At 29.8% G+C, this 16,982-nt stretch overlaps 1 protein-coding gene across 1 annotated transcript; it reads left to right on the top strand.

Moving 5' to 3' along the window:
* The first annotated feature begins 640 nt into the window (after window positions 1-640).
* Window positions 641-16,709, top strand: LOC148231616 (inositol polyphosphate 5-phosphatase K-like). The gene is made up of 10 exons (XM_088192387.1): window positions 641-711; window positions 1,263-1,342; window positions 1,411-1,527; window positions 6,621-6,846; window positions 10,411-10,586; window positions 11,493-11,732; window positions 11,800-11,953; window positions 14,026-14,169; window positions 14,231-14,423; window positions 14,490-16,709. Exons 2-10 carry the CDS (start codon window positions 1,329-1,331, stop codon window positions 14,714-14,716), a joined length of 1,491 nt encoding a protein of 496 aa, XP_088048513.1. The 5' UTR covers window positions 641-711; window positions 1,263-1,328; the 3' UTR covers window positions 14,717-16,709.
* The last annotated feature ends 273 nt before the right edge of the window (window positions 16,710-16,982 follow it).

The following is a 16,982-nucleotide window of genomic DNA, read 5'->3' as shown; positions in this document are numbered from 1 at the left end:
CAGATCAGAAAATGGATAAAAATAATATACGGTTAGGCGGTTTCAATAAATGATGTCGCAGGTTTAATGGGGAAGGGGGGGGGGGTCAGCGAAATTGTGACGGTGTGAAACAAACAATCTGACACAATGATATCTTGTGACACAGATATCATAAGTTGTTGAGTAGTTGAGTCAGATTATTTGTTTGACACTGTCTCAATTCCGCTGACTCCCCCCCCCCCCATTAAACTTATGACATCATTTATTGCAGCCGCCTAATAGTTTTACTGATGGGGGGGGAGTAAAAAGTTTACGAAAAACATGTGACATAATTTATGGAAGCCGCTTTAGTAAACAAATAACATATTAAATTGTGAAATCTATTAATAAACTAAAATAGATAATATTATTTTTTATAATTTACCTGACACAACGTGTGAATAATCATGATTTTTATTTAATTTTACATAGCTCTAAATTTACGTATTTGTATTTGGGGTAATAGCGAACATATTTAATATTATTTAGCATAACATATAGAATTGTTTGTATATATTAAAAATATGTTTAAAATATTATAATAATAATTGTGAGTATTTAAAATTTCAAAATATCTATATTGATTTAAATACGTGTTCATAATTATTCACATAAGCGTTCACAAATCTACACATATGTGTTCACAGATCTTCAATTGTCAACTCCAGTTAGCAGTTGTGTGTTGTCAGATTGGTTCGTATTTACGTCGTCTTTATATATACTTATGTTTGATTTGACACATTCATACAAAAATGTTATTATATAATAATACTATAGTCTCGTAGTTAACTTTTTTAATAAACAATCTCAACAAAAATATGTTCATTGAATTCAATTTAACCTTTGATTTTAATGACTCCGTTAATTTATTTGTGGCTGTGAGATCATACTTTTTTATTGTCCACTTTTTATACAATTATGTTGTTGTTAAAAAAATGTATATAAAATAAAATTCATATTTAATTTATTCGCACTCTTTTAATTATTAAATAAATACCATACTTGAGTTATGTAAATCAAACGGCATTTTTATTCAACAGCTTATGCATTCGAATGTGTTGACTGTCAGAGCAATATACATAAAAAAATATTTCAATGCTAACTAGTTTCAATGTTTATGAATAGATTTTTTTGCATCTTTCTTATCTAACTGATAAGATAAAGCTTATCGTCGATATCATTCTAGGTTGAATATGCGATCTCGCAGTTTGAATAAATTTATGAATCTACCGTCTATTTTTCAGATTTTTATATCGAAGAGTATGATATAAACCACGCTTCTGTTGAAACTGCTCTCATATACCATAAATATGGAGAATTTACGGTAATATTGAATCATATTGTATATCCTTACATCTACTTTTCATATAATAAATATTTATTTTAACTCAGAATTTACGTTGCCACGTGGAACGTAGCCACTAGCACTCCGACTGAGGATCTCAATGGATTACTCGATTTTCCATCAATGAATAAACATCGTCCGTTACCAGATTTCTACGTATTGGGGTAAAAAAATATTGTTTATTTTAATTTATATATCTTACTTATTTTTCCAGGCTTATAAATACTTTAGTGTTTGCTTTAACATCAATGTCATCTTCATAGACACAGAAAAAAATTTTTGGTTTCAGCCAGAATCGTTTATTATGTATTTAATTAAAAAGTCCATCATGACCTAACAGGTCACCCCAATGTGTCAAAATGATCAAAAATAATACATAGTATATAATAAAAAAAATCATAAAATATGAATATGAATTTATACAAAGCAGATGAGCTCCTCGTAGCTGGCATTAAATAGATGCAGCGTTTTATGGAACTGGATGGTAATAACCATAGGCGAGTCAACTAGTGCGAACGTCCTGGCTCAAACAGGCTTCAGATATGGACGCGATTGTGACTCTCGAAGACGTTCCGGAACCCAAAACTGGAATTCCTCAAGAATAGTTAGATTATCAATAGCACCCTTTAGTACTTTAAAAATGCTTAGTAGCATACAACTTTTTGTGAGACGATCAGCGAATCATATCCCAACTAAGGATTGCAATAATACCGGAATTTTCAAAACTGATATTTCTGAAATAAAAAACAGTCAATACCGGTATTACCGGGATTGACATAATTATTATTATTTTAATTAATTGACCAAAAAAAGAATCCAAATATCGCTCGCATAATTTACCGTGTTTATTAATTAGCAAAACCTAAACATTCGATTACCACAGCAACTATTGTTTTGATATATTAAATATTTTAACTAAAACACTTTCATATATATATTTTTGAAAATACGAACACCAGATTTGTATTCTTTTGGAACAATAAATCTAGCGCATCGTCTTTGATAGACTGCTTCTGGATGCCTCCTAAATTTTTATACCAGGGGTTAGAGCACTACTCGCCAATTTATTCCAATAAATTATATTACTCATTATTTTTTTGTCAGTTATGATTATCCAAAAGTACCTTCTGTAAAAGAAGAGCGTAGAAAATTGTAAATCTGTTCAAAACGCGACATTTTTTACTTTAAAAAATGATATACATATATAATTAATGATTGTAATATTTATGTGATTGTGGTGTGATTTATTTATATTATTTGATTTTAATTAACGCACATTAAATATTTATTTTGGAATATTTTTATCTCGTATACTTTAGATCTACTCATGTTAAAAGTAACATTAATTAAATTTCAGTTGTAAATGTTTAAGTAAATATTCTAGAAAAAAAATACATAAATACTGCATCATTTTAGTCCCAGACAATTTGGTCTAACATATGCGAAATTGTTCTTAAATCATTGATTTGCGTTTATTAAATGAATGTGTTTTAAAATTTTGAATTTTTTTTGTGTACTCTCAATGATGTTAGGCAATAAAAAGCAATAATATTACAACAATAGATAAAGATTATATTTTTCATATTTATTTACTTAAAAAAATTAAAGATAAATTAAGTTTGATGTAAGAAAAACATCCGTCAACACATTTTAATTACATATATAGTCTAGTACAGTGGTCGGCAAACTTATTGGCCGAAGAGCCAAATATGTACATTACAACGATTCAAAAAAGTTTTGAGAGCCAAATATGTTTTTTAATTTAGTAAACCTTTATTATAATTTTAGACCTTCATTAAATTACGGGTACACTGAATAAAACTTGATTTCACACTTAATAAAGATTTATTTGTTGATGCATGAATATGTAGAACCAAAAAGGGAAAGAACAGCAAACGCAAATTTTTTCAGCTGATCGTAAGAGTCAGGAATACTATTCCAAACGTTGAAAATGATCATGTGTTCAATCTCCAGGTCTTTCAAAGCAGACCACTTGTGTTGTGAACTAATATCACATTCGCTCTTCTCCAATATTTCCAAATTAATACAAAAACGGTGAAATTTAGAGCTCCATATTTCCTCGTTTTTTCAATCCTGCATTTGTATTTCAAAGTTACTAATGTCAATGCCAAAAGAAGAAAATTTCAACTTAGTTATTGTAGCATTAAGAGGAATTTTGACGAATGCTTAGGTCACTTTGCTGTTTTTAAACTCCTGAAACCTGCTGAGAAATGCTTCTCTCATATTTAAAATTGTTGTTTTGAAATGGTGTTTGTCAATAGAGGAATTATTTTCTTGGCGATGCTTCAGCAGGCTCGGAAAGAGAAACAATGTTTCCCTTTCAAAATCTTGAGCAAAAAGGGATAATTTGTTTTCGAATGAAATTACTTCTTCTAACATCGAAAAAAATGTGTTTCCTTTCCCTTGTAGTTTACGGTTAAGCTGATTTAGATGAGACGTAACGTCTACCATGAAATGAAAGTTTTGGATCCACTGATTGTCTGTACGTTCTGGATAGTGAACACCCTTCTCAAGGAGAAATGCTTCAATTTCTGGCAATAGGGACGCGAAACGTTTTAAAACGTTCCCTCTTGATAACCATCGAACCTTGTTATGAAGCAGAAAATCAGGACATAAGGACACTTGACCAGAATTAGCGCCCGGGCTAATTGCACAAATATCCGTGGATATTTGTGCCAGAGCCGCACTCAAGGAGCCAAAGAGCCGCACTTTGCCGACCCCTGGTCTAGTACAATATATCTTTAGTTGGTAACAGAAAATAAAATAACATTGTATTATTTTCCAATGAAAAGTGTTTTTTTTTTAAAAAAAACACATTTTGTGCAATTTTTTCCAATTTGTTTTTATTTAAATATGATTATTGCGACTTACTCACTGCTAATATTTAACAACTATGTTTAATGACGCATATTCTATGGATTATTTGTGTAAAAATGTCACATATGCAATACCTGTTTTTGTTTTCACTTTGCCAGCCATCCTTATCATAAAAAAGGTGCCGGCAGCGGCGCAGTCGTTTCTCTGTTACATAACAGAATTACTGAGAACTGCTATTTACGGCTTAATCTCTGGTCCTCCATTGGACCTAAGATATATATTTACAAAGGGAAACCTTCCAATTTACATATATCTTCCAAAAACGCTGCACTTCTTCGCGCAAGAAATAATTGAAAGGATACACCCTAATATATTTTTGGAGAGTGTCGAGATCTATTCTCCAATTCTTCACAAGAATTGGAGAATGTGCAAGTTTGCATATTAGTTGCGTCCGATTCTATAGAACAAGAGTTACAAAATGCCATTTCTACGATAGTAGAAAAACCAATGGCTAAATTCTGTAAAAAAATAAAATTTAGAAGAAGATTTCAAGTAATTGGATATGTTTTAAAAGCAGACGGAAAAATTATATTTTTTGTTTAACTCACTGTTAACATTAATACTGACGTCAACAGCAACCAAAAGAGTTCTCAGCAATGAGAATTATTAAAACAAAGCTACGCAAAAGTATGAAATATGAGACATTTAATTCTTTATTGTTTTTAAAATTAAAATAAATTTGTAAATTATGTTTACTCTCTCATTCACTTTATGGGGGGCATGACTTTACATATGTTACGACAGACAATGAATGGCGAAATGTTTTTTCCGACCAGTGGTGGAGAAGTTGGCGCAGGGATGATACATGATGTGGTCTTCAGAGGTTATGTAAGTGGCGTGGCAGCGGGTGTACAGCGGAAGTTGATCCCTCTTTGCTACGGTGCTTGTATGGTTAAGTCCCTCTCAGGATGTGTGCATCCATGCGGACGGGCATATGCTAGTCTCTTTGAGTGTCCACTGGAGTCTGCATATGACTGCTTGTGACTGCCCTCTCCTCATCGGAGTCCAGACTCAAGTATCCAGAGCTGCAAAGCTTGCTGACCAATTACAATCATGCAGCGATTATCTAGCCAATAGATGTACTCTTTTCTTAGAACATCGAAATAGGTATACGCCTTTAGAAAGCGACATTTGCTTGATGGGCATTGTCCAAGGTCGTATCTGCAATAGGAATCTTGTGGTTCCGGTGATTTATTGTTTCGGACACGAATAACTAACGGATCGTTAAAGTAAAATGCGTTCCTTATTACAAAGCCGAGCAACTTGGAAAATGTCGTTTACGTGTAGAGAGAACCTCTACTTGCTCTCAAAAGTAATTCCGAGATCTTTAGTGGAAGTTTATATAGCCAAAATGCTTACACAGATTGTAGGAATATTCTGATGGTGAATGAGATTGATAACATAACATAATCTCTGTCATTTTCCGACAATGGAGAGCAAACAATAAACAGAAGCCCATCTCCATAAAGAGCCTCAACAGATTGAATGCATATAAACAATTTTAAATCATTGTCATGCAAAATAAAGTTAGAATTAATAACTGCCGTATTTAAATAGTAGAGGGCTCAGCTTAGACTCTTGGAGTGAAATACTATTTTGATAATTGGCAGCAGAAATAATCTACGCCACCATGGTCCAAAATTGTTATTATTAATAACTCATGACAAACTGTGTCAAAGGCTTTTTCAAAGTCAGTAAATACGACGTCTACTTGTATTCCTATATCAAGAATGTTTTGGTAAAAGATAAAAGGTTAAAGACGTATTGCATATAAAAATAATATAATAGGTTAAAACAATAAAAATCAATTTATTGCTAGTATCCAATATTATAATGGTACACATCATAACAGTTTTCGGATCCAAATTAGACAATTGGGACATCTAGTATAATTTGCAACAGTACACGGTTTTCTTGCGTATTAGAAAATCACGTCATTTGACAAGTCAAAAGGATGCTCCCAGCTTTTTCCTTGCTGTCTGGAATATCGGCCCTAAAGTAATGATGATAAATATTGGGGTAAACCAGCCGTTCTGGTTTCAGACACACGCATCACTTCTTTAGGACAATTTACCGGCCTATGTACTTCAAAAGGTTAAGAGGTATTTTATTCAGTCTGTATGATCCTATGTTCATATACATACATATATAAATTTTATGTTGTATTTGCAACATAGTCAGAAAGGTGTTTCGGTTTCAGCTAAAAATGATAAAGCCAGTTTATATCGGTTTTAATAAAGTTTTGTCTGCCACTTTTTGCTTGACTTACTCTACATTTAACCTTGCTCCAGTGTTAACTAAATGCTCCATGACCTAATTGACCCATAAATTATTTGATTGACCATGTAACATGTTACAGATTTCAAGAAGTAAATTCACAACCGCAGAACTTTTTAAAAGACAGCATTTTCCGCAATCCTTGGACTACGTCTATAACAACGATACTGAAAAAAAGCAACTATGTAAGAGTGAAAGAGATCCGGCTTCAAGGAATGCTTCTATTGGTTTTCACTCTTCGCAATCATCTCTTCCACTTGAGAGACATTCAAACTCAATACACTCGCACAGGCTTAGGAGGAGCATGGGTATGTGATTATTTATTAATTTATTAAAAACGCAATTTCAATTAAATATACAAAACAGCAATTGTAAAATTATATTATAAAATTAGAATACTTATTTTATTTTACTGGTCAAAATAAGTTTTTAAACAGTATTAAAAGTACGTCTACCATTGGGAGTACTCGCTCGCTTTCTGTTGATGTTGGCTTAATTTTTAGTTAAGATTTATATAAAACAATTAGATTTTGAGTCAGTTCTATGGTTGATTGCAAAATCTTAAATTCATTTCGTCGACTACATTTATTATTTTTACTGGATTTATTAGTTGCTTGTTTAATTATTATTTGATTATCAACGTCATATTAATGCAATCGTTATCAGTATTCTTATTTTAATATCCAATTTGTAACTATCTAAGTTATAAAAAGTCATTTTAATAAAGCCTCCCCGTTATTCAAATATATTTTTTACGAGCAGCTTCGAAAATGGTTTTTATTGGTAATATAGTCGAGCTTTTATAAAAATGTATTAAACCAATTAGCTGCTTTTTTTCTTCTATCTTCAAATTAACACTTTACCGACCGGCAGTTTCACTACCAGACTTACGCTAAATACCGGCACTTTTTCGCAAAACTTCGCGAATTTTACCTTTTTTATTTAAATTTATGTATCTTTTGCTACGGTCCGAATATTTCGTTGAATTTTTCTAGACATGTTATAAATGTATCAATGCATCAATTCAAGTTATTATTAGATGGTTCTCAACATGTGGTTCGCCGGAAATACAAAATAATTATTACTTTTCCTTATTATTAGCTTTTTAAAATGATTATCTTGATTTTAAAATTATAAAAACGAATAACCTAGAAATTTTAATAAAAATAATTAAAATTGAGTTAACCAGCGGTTCTCAAACTTTTTTTAATTTGTAAAAACTTTTTTCAAGCAAACTTTTCTTTTGTATTGTGACATTTTTACTAATACGAGTTTACTGATATATAATTCATTTGCAATAAAATATTCACTAACCGTTGTAATTCACTCCATCGTAATGTGAAATTTTCCAAGCACATACACAGATAATTTACATTGTCTTTCACGTGTAAATCACTTTTCACAATAACTAGTTATATAATGAAAGTTTAAAGTGTCTTGATTTTTTACTGTTTTTCGCAATTGCAACAATATTACCCCTTATTTGGTTTCAAATATTCGTAATTTCGCATTTTTTAGATATTCTGGTAAAACCCGATTCTTCCTTATGGTACCACAGATTCTATTTTTTTTCATATATATTTTTTTTGCTATTTCAACACTGTTATAAAAATCGTCCATATAAAGATGATGCCATTTGTATTTTTTGTCTGATGTTAGATGTGATATTGAATCTTGTAACGAAATTCCAGCTCCTGAATATATTTTAAATTTCGATATGTATCCTGACACTAATTCACATACCATTCTTATCACTATACCGTACTTTGTGAGCTTACTGGGGTTGTATACGTGAAAATTTAATCTTCCACACCATGGGATCATACCCTCATCCAGAGATATGTTTTGGCTTGGTTTGTACATATTTTTTAATCTTTCGGAGAAATAGTCAATTATTTTTTGTACTTTGAACAGTAATCCTACATTATCAGAAACATTTTAATTATTGGGAAAACGCAGGTAACGTAATATTTGATAAAACCTATTTCTACTCATGGTTTTTGTAAATATCAAGGTTCCTATTAGTGGATTTATTGTCTAATACAGGTGTAATGAGCCTTTTTTTACTCTTTACTTTTTTTACAATATCAACTCAAACCAATTTTTTAATTCTGGTACCGTTACATCCACCCATTTTTTAGATTTTATTTTCAGTTTGTATCTGTTGATGTGTTGATTATGGTGTCTATTCGTTTCTTCTGCAATAACGGGAAACAAGTCATCTTCAATAAAGTTTTGTGTCTTGTAAAGTGTCTTCTAAATATTTTTCTTGTTCATCTTCCTCATTGCTCATGAGCATCATAGCATGTGGACGATTTCTTTCATGAACAGAGGAGTCTGAATCACTATCATTATAATTTTCATTGTCACTTTGAATATCTATATATATTTAACACTATATTAAATAACATAAACTGTAATTATTTTCACGTAGATTCTACACTCGTATTTAACTAAAAAACTATGTTTTATAAACAGTTCGTAATATTTTTCGAATATTCACTCGAGCACACGAAAACGAGATGTACTTCACACGATAGTATAACTTAAACTTAATTCTTATCCATAAGTTTTTATGTGTATCGTGCTAATAATTCAAAAATAATAACTCGAAAAAATTCCCACTTTCTAAAATAATGTGTCACTGAGATTCGGTATTTCCAGTAAGCCAGTAATATCTGACGGAAGATAATATTTACTCACAAAAAATATGTTGGAATTTCCTTATAACAGGATAGAAAAAAATACAATAGAATCTTACTAATCTGACAATCTTGAGATTCTCAGTAATCCAATACTATCTAATGGTTAATGATATGATAAATTTTTAGTGTCTTGTACTTTTTATATATGTACATCGTATTTTTTAATTTTATGTAATTTGACTTTATTTCTAAATAAACCCATTTACCCAATAAATTATTTTTAAATATACATATTTATATGTTTGTGTATAAAATATCATATTTTTTCTTTTTTTACACCGTCCGAAAAAAAAGTGTGCTGGATAAAAGTTTTTATAAATTTGAAAAAGTTTGAGAACCGCTGGTTAACTCAATTTAAATTATTTTTATTTAAATTCCTAGATTACTTGCTTTTATAATTTTAAAATCATCAATCAGTTTTAAAATCTAATAATAAGGAAATGTAATAATTAATTTCTATTTCCGGCGAACCACATGTTGAGAACCACTTAATAATGGCTTGAATTCATGCATTGTTACATTTATAACATGTCTAGAAAAATTTGTTAAAATATTCGGACCACATCAAAAGATACATAAGTTTGTCTGGTAGTGAAACTGCCTGATGAAAGAAATATAAAATATATTTATAAAACCTTCGCATTTGTCTAAATATAATTAAAAAATAAAAAAAAATAAAATAAAATGAAAATTCATACATTTATTTAGTTATCTCTTTAAAAAAAAGCAAATAAAACACTAAATATATATTTTTAATTTGACATGGAAACGAAAACATACACAGGACGCCAATTGGCGTCTGCGGTGTTTAACTTTCGGCACACTCAGGACGCCAATTGGCGTGAGCGGTAGGTAAAGTGTTAAGCGTAAAGTTGGGAGAATAAATTCTTGGATTTTTTTTACACAGAATCCTTAGTACCCAATAAAAAATCAACGGTACATATAAATTTTAAAAATCAACATAATTTTGTATATTTATTATCTACGGAAAATATAATGTATCCTAAATATTTATAAACTGCTAAAATATTGCTGTATTTTATAAAAACAGACGGTTGTTCTTATAATTATATAAGCTTTTATACATCTATTACAAAAAATAAAATATTCACTATTTAATATTGCTTCTGGATGGTTCTTATAATATATATAATTATTATGTTTTAGGGAAATAAAGGAGCAGTCAGCATCAGATTGACGATATACGGGTGTTCGATTTGCTTTGTCAATTCACATTTGGCTGCACATGAAGAAAAACTCGAAGATAGAATTACCGATTACAATACAATCATAAAGCAGCATACATATAGCGTAAAAGACACCGTAAATATTTTATATCATGAGTGAGTACTAATGTATTTTTTTATTTTATAAAGTGTAAATTTGCTAACTCCACTCTTAATTGAAAAACGTATGCTCAAAAAATTGCTATCCCCAAAATCTCCAATTAAACACTACAAACTTGAGAAATTGTCTTATTTTAAAGTTGTCTATTCAGTTTTTTGTTTCTCAAAAACAAAAAACTGAATAGAATTTTACAGGTAAAATTGATAAATATGGAGTTAACAATTTTACACTTTAAGTCATCGATATATGATTATTTATGAGCTAAAGTAGCTTATTATTAAAGATTTTTTTATATTAAATATGTACGATTTTTTAAAAATTTAAATTTCAATTAATAATCATAAAATTCATTTGTGAGATCAGGAAAATCTAGGAAAGCCTAACCTATGATGATCGATTCGAATTATAATTATATAATAATTACTGATTCCACAATATAAATTGAAAAACTGTCGCCTGGAGACATTTTTGGCTGAATCTTTCGTCACCTTGACAACGAATGTTGTGTGCCCCATCTGATCTGTTTGAATTTACCACTACTTTCATCAAAGAGTGTCACTCTTCAATCCAAAACAATATAGCTTTTGTGTCGATTGGATAATGTCATGTGTGCTGGACGCATTTCTTCGGTCAATAATAATTTTTCTGGCATGTGCATTCACATCTTTCCCTAAGCCAAATATAAGGGTTATCCACATTTATTTCTTTATCTAATATCTCACAATTACCCGCTGGTAATATCCACAGCAATATTGTTTGATGATTAGTTTAACTTACAGATTGAAAATGTATATTATTGATGAATTCACCATAATATCACATATTATACTCATTATAATTTTAAAAAATATTTTCACCGTGAACACAATGAGATACGGTGTAATAAACATTATATATTTCAGTTACGTCTTCTGGCTCGGAGACCTCAACTTCAGAGTATCGGAAGATTGTCCTGACTTGCCGTTGAACATAGCCGACAAAGTAACTCGTGCCGAAAAAGATGACTACACCGAACTATTAAAATACGATCAACTTAAAATGGTCATGGAAAAAGAGCTAGCATTCTCAGAACTGAAAGAAACTCCACCAAAGTTTCCACCGACTTACAAATTCACAACCGGGACCAATGAATATGACTTGAAGTATAAAATCTATAAATTTTTTTCATCAAACTTTCTATCTTATATTAACACGTTGTGATGATTATAGACGTAAACCTTCATGGACTGATAGGATACTTCACAAAGTGATTCCGAACACGTACGAGAACATCACTTTAAAAGCCGATCAATTAAATTATCACTCGTTACCGCAGTACACGTTGAGTGACCACAAACCAGTGGTAGCAGAATTTCAAATCAAGGTAAATTATATTGTGACAGTCCCTTCGATTCAAGTATTAGTCACATTTTAAAGGTACAGTGTATTAGATTACTATTTATCAGTACTCTCATTAATTTTAAAAATATGCTTTTAATACTAAAATATAATTTGATTCTTAATTTGCACATAAACTAACATAACGTTACAATACACGCATTGAACGATTGCATGATGAAATAGGAAACTGATATATCATATTCAATGACACGATTGACAGGTACCACTATTATGTTGAACTATCATTTCTTATATGTAAATTATTTATTATTATATTACAGTGAATATGTTCAGTGAAATCATTAAAATCATATCCGAATACATTTTTAGCGAATATATAATTTAACTGATAGGCACTAGTGAAATTATATGCTGCTCTAAAATGTCTCATTAAATTTAATTTGACAGTTGCATAACGTCCATTTGCTGTTCAAACCCAAACCTAACCTAAAATAATTAACCAAATCCAGCTTCTAAACTTTTGAGCTTTCATAATGTTAATTCGTTTTGGTTTGCTTTAATTTTTTTTAAATATTGTAGTATTTTGTCCAACAATATGACGTCACAATTCTGTGAATATATGTTCATATGGAAATACACGTACAGTAGACCCCCCAATAACACGGTAAATTGGAGACGCAAAAATACTCATACAATTTTTGCAATACGTATGTATGAAACAGGCGCGTGTGGTGAGAGGAGGCCCTCTTTGGCTCGCTCACTCATAAAGAGACGTACCCAATTTACCGTGTTATTGGGGAGTCTACTGTACTTACGTTTTACTGATACAGAATAGTGAAATTGTAAATCAATTGCTTGGTACATTTTAACTGGCTGAGTTAGTGAAATTATATTTATACCAGTGAAAATATAACTACCGTAACATATCATATTTTTACATTTGAATTTATTTTACTTTACACTCCTAAGTTTGCTATTGGCAATGTGCTTTACTATTTTTATTCTAAACCATATGCACATTTATGCTATTATTATGTTTAGTAACACTAATAGCCCATATGAAAACTTAAGATTTTTTAAATATGCACATTATACAAAAATAAGCTCTTGTTTTTGATATATCATCAATTTTTTTTTTCAAAATTTAAATTAAATTTATTATTTTCACTTTGACAAATTATACATTGTCTAATTTGAATTAACAAAAAGCTAAATTTAAGACTCGTGGTTTTAACCACTTAAACGCCAGTGACTCACCAGCGAGTCACTTTTTTTAAACAAATTCATTTTTTAAAACCACAACGAATTACTTACAGTTTTTTTTAATTATTAAAAATTATTGTACTAGCTTTATTTTAAGTAAACCAAGTATTTAATTTTTATTTTTAGAAAGAGACGCTTGACGAGAAATAACAGGTGACTCACTAAAAAGTCCCTGGCGTTTAAAGGGTTAAATAGGAAAAATAAAATTCTTGGTAGAAAAATCGCTACAAAAAATTGTTTTTTTAATATTGTTTTATTGATTAGTATTTTTTCATAAATTTTGTGATCAATGTGACACATAAATATCCAATTATAAATAAATTGATTTTACATCATTTTTTTAAATAAAATTCACAATCTAAAAAACGAAAGCTTATTATTTAAACCGAATGATATATTTGTAATTTTGCATATCTTTTTTTTATGGCAAATATATTGTGAAACACAAATAAAATATGCTTCAGAATGCAAATATTATTTTTTATACATACATCTATTCATGAGGTAATAGTGTTTAAAAAATCTTAGGTGTTTCTGATCTAACATGCATGTAACTTATGTGCTTTTTTGTTATAACTACATTTTATACACTTTCTAACTTTCTTACTGTATAACATGACACTAACAGATACGTGTGAAACAGAGTATAGTTGTTAGTCGTGGAATGTGCACCGATTCTTCTAATTATAGTTTCTTCTCCGATGGAGTGCTCGAGGATAAAATTGTGAGTTATCTAATGCAATTAACATTTTTTTCTTCCATTTACTATGTACAATATATATGATTTTATGTTTGAATATTAGTTTACTGATAAATTGTTTCATTTTGTAGGTATTTTCACACTATACAGAAAGATGTATTGAATTTTTGCCTATCAAAGACGTGTGGTACTTTGGGGATGCTGATATTCTTATCAAATTCTCACTGTCCGGCGACACTCAGATACATCCGACTGATTGGATTGGTTTATTTGAGGTAACGTAATTATAGTATGATATAGAAATATTACATATTATAAATTATATCACATTTACAGTTTGACTTTGAAAACCTTGACGATTACATTTCTTACGAATACATGGGCAAGATAAACTCGTTCATACCTTCTGTGGACGACTCCGCCAGAATCGTCGTCTTCAGCTTTCCCGTCGGTAGCGGCGTGAAAAGTCCTGGCTTTTATAAATTTTTATATTTCAGTCAACCTTCGTCGGAAGTTCGCAGTTTACTCGGTAATCTATATTTCTTAACTGCATATTTTTACTGATTAATTTATAACGTATTATTGTTATCGACAGGCATATCGGAGTGCTTTGAAGTGAGAAACTCTTTAGAAGACAGCATCGGTTCACTGAGTCTGAACTCTCAGTACGATATCCAAACGCCGTCGACTTCCAGCGATCCCGGGACATCTTCAGCGCCACAACCGAATCCTTCTATGCTCAATTCGCTGATGAAAGACATTGGCAATCTTCACGTACCCGGCATGAAATTTGACAAGATCCACGATCTAAGCATTGACTGATTAAAGGAGTACGTTCCGAGGTCGCCAGACCTCGTAGCGTTGGGTCGGAAACTATACAAGTAGTTTCTTAATAGTGTTAAACGTTAAAAATATATATTTATATTTTTATATAAATTTAATAATGGTTACAAATACAATGGGATCGGAGACCTATTTATGAAATATATTTATTGATGCTATTGGGTTGCTTTAAAAGTTCTGTCCTTCTAGTTTTACTTTAGTTAGCTAACTTTCTACTTCTTCAAGAAATACTTTCTCGAAAAAATTGAAGAATCTTATAAAATCATCCCTGTTTTATCTTTTAAGTAATCTTATATATTTTTTTATATGCATTTGAAAGCCAACTAATCATATGAGTGATTAAAATATATATTTTTAAAAACAAAGATAGCGAAACTTATGACCTAACATTAGTGATTCCGAAAGTTAATCAATTTTTTCATATCATAAACATAGAATCTATCTGTAAGTTTAATTAACTGTTTCTTAAAAGATTAGGCTTAGCCAGATTAAAAATCAATATATTTAGTAATAAAGAATCTTTGAAGCTATAATTAATTTTGCATATTAATTTTATGCAATTTATAATTATTAATAAATATTACCGACAATTTGAAGAAAAGCATGGATTACGGCATTTAACTGGCTTAGCCTAATAAGCTTATAAATAATGTTTTTTTTATATAAAAAGGTATATAAAATTAAAATACCAAAAGATTGATTACTTTTCTGTCCAATAATTGATAGCATTTTTATAGATATGGGGTGTTAGTTGTTTTATATTTCCATCACCCTATATTTATTTGTTAAGAAAATTAACAAAAAAAATCTTTTTACTAAATAAGAACTTATGGTAGTAAATATTCTTCTCTGTGATTTTTTATCTGTATTAAAATGATTTTATTTTATTTTTTTTTACTTTATTATCTTATTTTTTATATTCTTATTCTTCAATTATACTAAAATTTGATAATATATTGTGTTTTAACTTATATTATGCAGTGATAATCTTATGTGAAACTTTAAAAAAAATATTATAAACACACCGTCCATGAGTTATTGAGATCGTTAACTCTTTTGTTGCCGAAATCCTATATATCAGCTTTAGCATATTTGTCAAGAATTACTAAATCCGACGAGATCATTGAAGAAAGAATCAGATACATTTTTATTGGGAAATGGTATTTAATTGAATATTTTTTTACATAATAATACATTGATATTTAGAAGGGTTCGGCAATCAAAAGGTTAAAAATAGTGATTTTGTTGAAACTGTAATCATAATTAATTATAAAATAATTCATTATTACAAAAATATATAACATGACCGAGTAGATTAATTGTTATCGTTATAAACATATAGAGACAATAAGAATTTGTCAAATTTTCTGTATAGTATGTTTGTGTGTGTGTGCATTTAGCGTGTAGAACATTAGGCTGTCGGTTAAGTGTACTTATAAAAGACATGAGGCAATTTTTAACCGCTATTGCGTTCATTAAACTAATCGATAGACTTGTTTTGTATATGAGTGTATACATAGCTAACTTGTTAAAAATGCGTTTTCAGTATTGCATGTATTATAGAAATATAAGGTTGTTGCTTCTCAGTTATATTTTATTTCAAGATTGAATATAGAGTTTTAAATTTAAAGTTGAACATGAATCAGTATATTATATAGTGTTTTTAAAACGGTGATTTTATGAACAAATTTTGTTTTAATTAGTATTTTTGTACGTAAAAATGACTTCATTATCAGATGCATTTCCATGTCATATTTTATTATTATCTTCGCCCTTTATAACCATATTGATTGTTACGTAACATTTGACCACTGTAAAACCTTGAATTGGTAAGTTTACAAACTTCAAGGTTATTTTAATTATGTTTTATTATCTTGTCACACATATACGTATGTGGATTTGCTTTATAGACTCGACAAATTACAATATGTATTGTTTTTCTTTGGAAAATAAAAAAGCCGTTGTTTGTTAACTATGTTTTTTATTATGAAACCACTAGAATGAAAGAAACAAATAATTATGATTGTAAAGATACATAAGAAATCATTCCTTGCACGTTTCGAATCTAAAATATTTTTTTCTGGAATGTGTGAAGAGTAAATAAGAATATGGAATTCATAAAAAATATTCATTCCATATGACAGAGAAAATACAAGAATCGCGCGCAATGTAAACGCAACCAAATACGTTTTTACCAGTAGATGTATATTTCTACTAGCGAAAATATAATATAACTGATATGTGC

The sequence above is a fragment of the Plectrocnemia conspersa genome, unplaced genomic scaffold (genome assembly GCF_051122295.1).
Source record: "Plectrocnemia conspersa isolate PC_06_02 unplaced genomic scaffold, ASM5112229v1 ptg000009l, whole genome shotgun sequence".
Lineage (NCBI taxonomy): Eukaryota > Metazoa > Arthropoda > Insecta > Trichoptera > Polycentropodidae > Plectrocnemia > Plectrocnemia conspersa.
This window is presented reverse-complemented; position numbering and strand designations above follow the sequence as displayed.

Excerpts from the sequence above, each read along its gene's own strand:
- LOC148231616 (XM_088192387.1), top strand. Across the intron at positions 11,733-11,799 it reads ACCAATGAATATGACTTGAA|ACGTAAACCTTCATGGACTG; the intron begins GTATAAAATCTA and ends TGATGATTATAG. Across the intron at positions 14,170-14,230 it reads ATTGGATTGGTTTATTTGAG|TTTGACTTTGAAAACCTTGA; the intron begins GTAACGTAATTA and ends TCACATTTACAG.